This window comes from Lissotriton vulgaris, chromosome 6 (assembly GCF_964263255.1).
Source record: "Lissotriton vulgaris chromosome 6, aLisVul1.2, whole genome shotgun sequence".
Classification (NCBI taxonomy): Eukaryota; Metazoa; Chordata; class Amphibia; order Caudata; family Salamandridae; genus Lissotriton; species Lissotriton vulgaris.
Window position 1 is genome coordinate 1,822,551,307 of NC_141694.1, and position 7,442 is coordinate 1,822,558,748.

At 44.6% G+C, this 7,442-nt stretch overlaps 1 protein-coding gene across 1 annotated transcript; it reads right to left on the reverse strand.

Moving 5' to 3' along the window:
- Positions 1-245: 245 nt before the first annotated feature.
- On the reverse strand, positions 246-1,855 carry LOC147709560 (uncharacterized). Its single transcript, XM_086926045.1, has 2 exons — positions 1,712-1,855; positions 246-1,040 (listed from the first exon to the last, which is right to left on the reverse strand). Exons 1-2 carry the CDS (start codon positions 1,853-1,855, stop codon positions 246-248), a joined length of 939 nt encoding a protein of 312 aa, XP_086782171.1.
- Between the last annotated feature and the right edge of the window lie 5,587 nt (positions 1,856-7,442).

Consider the following 7,442-nt stretch of genomic DNA (forward strand, 5'->3'; position numbering starts at 1 on the left):
GCGGCATCAAAGGACGAGTACGTCACTGAGCACACTGCCGGGTCGATGGCATTGTTTACCGATGCACCCTTCGGTGCGGATAAGTTATGGATCATTCTGAAATGTCCCGGCTCCTTCTTGGGCACCATTCCCAAAGGGGAGAAGACAAAGTTCTCCCAGGGAGGAGACGGGAACGGGCCTGCTACTCGGCCTAAGGCCCGCTCTTTCTCCACCTTTGTGGCCACTACTGACGGATGGGTTCTTGCTTAAACTTGGTTCCTACACTGAGTAATAGGGGGGACATGCGATGCTGGGATACGGAAACCACTGGAAAAACCTTCAAACAACATCCTAGCAGCTGCCCTATCTGGATACCTGTCCAACCAAAAGATCAATTTCTCAATGTCAACAGGAGTAGGCAGATTAGACTTGGGGAGGCTTGATATCCTTAGGGGCATTACCCCCCGTTCTTTGGATTTCTTATTGCTCCTTGATTCAGGATGGGAATGGTGACCGCAGTAGGCGCATGCGTGTTTGAACTTGCACTGCGCGGGGGGCCATGTGCACCCTTTACCATTGAATGCCCAGCATGTACCTTTCTTCTCGCCCGGCCCTCCCTGGGAAGTCCGAAAGGGCTGCCTAGCCGGGTGTTCCCTAGTCCTCACGCTCTCCAACCAGGCATTGACCTCAACCTGATCCCAACAAATGGAGGGGTTTTCTTCCTTCGCCCAGCGAAACTCCCTATCGTATGTCAGCCAGGCTGAACCCCCATGAGTGGCGTGAGCCTTTAAAATCTTATTAGTATAAAACACCAGCGGAATCGCCAACTCTGGCCTTTTTTCCAACAACACTGTGACATAGACGTGGAAGCCAAACAACCAATTGGTTATTGTCTCCTCTATCCTAGGTCTCCGATCTTGGAAGGAGTGCTCTTTCCCATCCCTGTCCTTGTAATCCTCCTCTCGTCTCTTCCGCCTGATAAGGGAGAATATATCTACGTAGGCACCTTTCCAAATCTTCTCTCGCATTTCCATACTCACATGCGTAGCTAACATCCCTGACTGAGACAACACGTTCCCCTGACTAGTTCCCACCTCGCTGTTCCTCAGTGTAGCGTCACCAGGCTTACCTCCTGTAGGTGGCACCGCTATCGCTGTCGTGGGGGCTGAGCTCCAATTGCTACACTGGGCAACGCTTTGCGCGACTTGACTAAGAGCGCCCACTGCATCTGAATATCCTGCAACGCGCCCTGTTCTATGGCCTGCGGGGGCACCCACGGTGCCGCCGCCCTAGCGCTCACTCTCTCTACTACTTTTTCCGGGGCTGATAATTGCCCCACTAGTGTGGAAACTGACGCCAGCAAGCTATCCAACGGATCGCCAATGGCTGCCACTGCGGCCACTGGCTGCGGTGGGAGTGGGGCCGGAGGGACCGTGACTAATGGTACCGCGCCTCCCGGAGCCAACGCCTTCAGCGCCTCCCTAATCTCAGACAAAACTGAACCCACTGGGTCTACTGGTGTGGACACATCCGGAATGGGAGCCGAAAGGAAAACCCGCTCTGCATCTAACGGAGGAGTGGGGACGGGACCTACTGATCCCTCGTCCTGTTTCCCCCTGGCAGGGCTAGGCCTACCCCTCGCCCCTTTCCTTCTAGGCTGCGCCTTGGCCCTCTTATTTAATGGCAGACAAGCGGCCTTCGGTGGCACCCCCCTGCGCGGCCGCTCCACTACCTCAGGCTGCTCCCTCCTGGAAGAATCGCTCTCCTCCCCGCTATCGGAAGCCTCTTTGCTCAACTTCTTTAGCAGCAATTTCATAATCTGCGCTAATTCAGGTTCAGAATCCTTTCGCTTTTGACCTCCCTTTTTTTGCGCCATGCTAACTATATCGAGTTTCGCACTACCTTGCTCTAGCACCTAACGCGGCCCGAGTTCCCTGTTCCCACACCCCTAAGCACCGCACACGCAACCTGGCAGGAGCCCGCACCCCGAGGACCCCCGCACACAGCCGTAAGCCCCGTAAGGCAGCAACACTCCAATCCCTTCCCAGCACCCACCGTGACTCACGGCTGCCCACGAGGCCCCCCGAGGCACTCGACCCCTTACCTGGCTACATGAACGATGCTCGATCCTTCTGCTTCTAGAGTTTCGGAAAGCCGGCCCGGATCATGAGAATGGCCAGGTGGCGTGAGCAGTCAGGTATCCAGGAGTGATAGCGGCCCAGAGTCTCCACCCCCTGACCCTCGGGTCACGCGATATCGCCGGAGCGGAAAGGGGTCGGCCGGACGCCGATTGGGCCGTCCGCCCGACCAACCACCGGAGACCAGGAGCGGGCGGGGTCCGGAGAGGCCGGGTCCTAAGTGCGCGCGTCGTGATTCTCCACGCTTGTCATTATGGATTGAGTTAGGCTTCTCTGGTATAATTATGAATTTACTTAGGCTTCATCACAGGCACTTTTTAATAGTTCTACTTCCTGCCTGAAACCATACACTGCCCAAAGATAACTTCACTGTTAAAAACTCACAAGTACCTGTCTGAATTTAAACTCAACAGTGCCCTATCTCTACTGATATATTTATTTTTTATACAGTTTACAGCATGAAAATGGAAGGACAACAAAATGAAATTAATATTTCATTTGAAATTCATATGGAAAACAATCCTAAAGAAGACATTACTGAATTAGACTTTTTGGATCACTCTCTGGACCAAGACTTAGTTAATTGTGTAGACGAAATTGAATCATGGAATGAAAATGAAGACATACCAGATGAATTAATGTTGGAAATTCTTTTAGATTTTGAAAAAACACAGCAATACATTTTTATTTCAAAAGTAAAAATTGTTTGAAGCATTATTCTTTTTTATATGTAAATTATGAAATAGTACCAAAATAGATATAATATAAAGTGAGACTTAAAATATACTGTGCAACTTTTTTGTGTTACATAGTAAGTTTGCTCATAGTTACTTCCTTTCTCCCACTATATTATCTCTAATGTGTATTTAACATCTCTTTATCATCTCCTGCCTCCATATTGTTCTGCTTTCCTGACAGACTATGGTATGAATTCCATATACCACAATAACTTCTGTAACAACATGCAAGATATCTACAAAGGAGACGGTGTATATTAAATTTTAGACTCTGCATTGGTACCTACATGTTTTTACCTAAATAAAAAAAAAAAACAACAACAAAAAGATCAATTAAAAAACATACAATTTTTGAAAAGTCTGTCATTCTTTTTTCCCCATAGTACGCTTCACGATCCGCTCCCTGGTGCAAAAATCCGGGTGCTCCCCCCGCAAAAATCGAAAAAAAAAAGGTGTCACTGACCATGTCATGAATGATGTAATATGTGACATCATCAGCAGTGGATTGCGGGTGCGCGAAATATAGTTAGTACAACTAACTATATAGGAGCAATTTCAAAGGTTTTGTATGAGTGAAATGTCAAGCTAACTCTAACACCCCTAAAACCTATAGTTTTTTGAGTGAATTTTAAAGGTTTTTTAAATGCTAATTCCTAACTATATAAGGCCTGAAACCTATGGTTTTTTCAGTGAATTTCAAAAGTTTTTTAAATGCTAAATCCTAACTATATAAGGCATGAAACCTATGGTTTTTTCAGTGAATTTGCAAGGTTTTTTAAATGCTAATTCCTAACTATATAAGACCTGAAAGCCCACAAGGAATCTCCAGTATGAGCCAGGGGACTGCATTGGAGAGAGGTGTAATGAAGCCATGCCCCTTTTTACACCTCTCTGCAACGCAGCCCCCGTGCATGTTTGAAGAGGGGGAACTAATTCCCCTTGCATACTGGGGGCCCCTGGGGGCCAACTAGCCCACCTGGAACCTCCAGTATGCACCAGTGGGCTGCATTGCAGAGGTGTAATGAGGCTATGCCCCTTGTTACACCTCTCCGCAACGCAGCCCCCTGGCACGTTTGCAGAGGGGGAACTAATTCCCCTTGCATACTGGGGGTCCCTGGGGGCCAACTAGCCCACCAGGAGCCTCCAGTATGCACCAGGGGGCTGCATTGCAGAGAGGTGTAATGAGGCCACACCGTTTTTTACACCTCTCTGCTACGCAGCCCCGTGCATGTTTAAATAGGGGCAACTAATTGCCCTTGCATACTAGGGGTCCTTGGGGACCAACTAGCCCACCTGGAACCTCCAGTATGTTCCAGGGGGCTGCATTGCACAGAGGTGTAATGAGGCTATGCCCCTTTTTACACCTCTCTGCAACGCAGGCCACTGGAGCATTTGCAATTCCCCTTGCATACTGGGAGTCCCTGGGTCATATCTGCCCAAACGCCGATATTCCGAACAATTGAAAATGACTTTTCTTGAGAAACATTTGGATTTGGATTATCATGTCCTATACTTTGGAATTTTTGAAAGACTGTCTTTGAGGATGCTATAAATTACTCAATTCTGCCCGAATTGTGTGGGTAAAATTGATACCTAGTCACTTTGAATAAGAATTTACTTACGTTTCGTCTAACATTTAGAAGAAATATCTAGTAATATGACAACAGGATACCAACATAACTTGAAGGAAATAAGAACACCCTGAAGAAGTTCTGTTGCACAGAACAAAACGCGTCGGCTGGCTGTGGTACATAAACTTATGGAAAATAAAAGCATTTGAATATACACCAAGATTCAGTGCTTCAATAAGGACTCTAAGTAATATGATTTAATTGGACTTATTGTGCAAGTGGTGCTGTGCCAAACTTTGGAATATTCTCCACTATTCTCTACCACTTACTCTCTACTACTCCACTACTCTCTAATACTCACTCTCTACTACTCATTCTCTACTACTCTACTACTCTATACTACTCTCTCTACTACTCACTCCCTACTACTCACTATCTACTACTCTCTACCACTCACTCTCTACTACTCTCTCTCTACTACTCACTCTTTACTACTCACTCTCTACTCTCTACTACTCACTCTCTACTTCTCACTCTCTACTACTCTCTACTACTCACTCTCTACTACTCTCTCTACTACTCTCTACTACTCACTCCCTACTACTCACTCTACTACTCACTCTCCACTACTCTCTACTACTCACTCTCTACTACTCTCTCTCTACTACTCTCTACTACTCGCTCTCCACTACTCTCTACTATTCTCCCTCTGATACTCACTCTCTACTACTCTCTACTACTCACTCTCTACTACTCACTCTCTACTACTCTCTACTACTCACTCTTTACTACTCTCTACTACTCACTCTCTACTACTCTCTACTACTCACTCTACTACTTAATCTCTACTCACTCTCTACTCCTCACTCTCTACTACTCACTCTCTACTACTCTCTACTACTCACTCTACTATTCACTCTACTACTCTCTACTACTCACTCTCTGCTACTCTCTCTACTGCTCTCTATTGCTCTCTACAACTCACTCTCAACTCTCTTTTACTCACTTTCTACTCTCTACCTCTCTACCTCTCTCTACTTCTCTCCCTACTAGTCCCTACCTCTCTACCTCTACCTCTCTTCCTCTACCTCTCTACCTCTACCTCTCTACCTCTCTCTACACGCACACATATACACATATATAAATATGCATATATATGCATATGCATTCATATATATGTATGTGTATATATATATATATATTCACTGAAAAAAACATGGCTTATAGAACATATATAGTTAGGAATTAGCATTTACAAAACCTTATTTTACTCATACAAAACCATTGAAATTCCATCTATAGTTAGTTGCACTAACTATATAACGCGCACCCGCAATCCACTGCTGATGATGTCACATATTACATCATTCATGACATGGACAGTGACATCACTGATGACATCACTGATGACAACATCCAGTGACTGTATGTTTCTGTAAAGTTAAAATATGTCTTACATATTGAAGAATGAGTGGATGTATAAATGTCTGGATGAAGGATTTAGTAGGTGCATGACTGATTGTTTGAGAGAGTGATTAAATGTGTCTCACTGAGTGCATGGGTTAGTGATTAAACTGTCTATTAAACTGTCTTAATGTGTGCATCATTATATCTGTTGTTCTATAAACTGCTGCATGTGTTGATCAGTAGCTATATGAGTAACTTTATGGGTTATTGATTGGTTGCCCAAGTATTTGTATGGGAGAGTGAGTGTGTGTGTGGGGGTGGCTGGGAGGTGTGTGACTCTGTGCATAGATGTGTGAACAGTTGATTCACTAGATGTATAGGTTCAAAACTGCATGTGGAAACAGCTGTATGGGTGGTTGACTGTGTGCATGAGTGTATTGGTGAGTGAATGGATATCTCAATGCTACATGTCAAAGTAAGTACATATGTAAAACACAGTACATGTGAGAGTTGACATATATAAATTACTGTGTTTAAGACCCAGTGAATGTGTGAGTGGCTGCATGGATCATTGAAAACTTGTATCAGTGATTGTATAAGAGAGTAAATATGTGTTAGAATATGTTTCAATAAGTAAGGTGTGTATAACTGTATAGTTGAGGAAATGGAGGTGTGATTGATTCTTTGCATGACTGTCTAGGTGTATGAGTAACTCCATGGATGAGTGACAATCTGTGAGTGCCTGTTTTCACTGAGTGTATCTAAGTTTATATCAGAGTCTGTAGAGGTTCATCATATTAACACATGAATGATGTCATCTGTGATGTTGTCAGTGATGTCATTTGAGTTGTCATCAGTGATGTCATCAGTGATGGCACTGACCATGTCATGAATGATGTAATATGTGACATCATCAGCAGTGGATTGCGGGTGCGCGATATATAGTTAGTGCAACTAACTATATATGGAATTTCAATGGTTTGGTGTGAGTAAAATAAGGTTTTGTAAATGCTATTCCTAACTATATATGGTCTATAACCCATGTTTTTTTCAGTGAATTTCAATAGTTTTTTAATAGCAAATATCAAAAGCTTTAAAATGTCAAGTACGTGGTAGGTAAAAACATTTTCGTGTCTATGCACGCTGATGTGCTTTTAACGCTGCTCCCCCCCTCCCTCCCCCCTCTTTTCTTTTAGGAGTATTCTCTCTTTGCAGATAGTGAAGGGTAGGTAACACAGGCCTTTGCCCCCGTTGTAATCCGTCGTGCCTGCTTCCCTCTCCATTTGATTGATTGTTATCCAAGCATTTACTGTTTTAGAATTGGTTCTCTTTGGTTCATTCTCTATTTACAAACAAGCACAGAGTCGCAATACTCTGTTTAGTCTTTGCAGATAGTGAAAAATCGTTAGAAACAACAAAAGGAATCAAGCAAAATCAGTAGGCCACTAATGGGATCTCTTTTTGACCTCGCTAAAATAGAAACATTAGGAACAACCCCTCATGAGAAATATGAAACTAGTGAGAGGAACTGAGCTCAACGCCATGATGGCTGCAAGACAGCTCGGCTCCGCCGCCCACCCCGCCCAAAACAACGACAAAACAACAACACT

What these genes read in the sequence shown, in the direction of transcription:
- LOC147709560 (XM_086926045.1), bottom strand. Translation starts at nt 1,855, where the DNA reads ATGGCGCAAAAAAAGGGAGGTCAAAAGCGAAAGGATTCTGAACCTGAA. An exon ending in CCAGGAGGGAGCAGCCTGAG is followed by an intron (nt 1,041 to 1,711) that starts GTAGTGGAGCGG and finishes GTGTTGTCTCAG; the next exon opens with TCAGGGATGTTAGCTACGCA.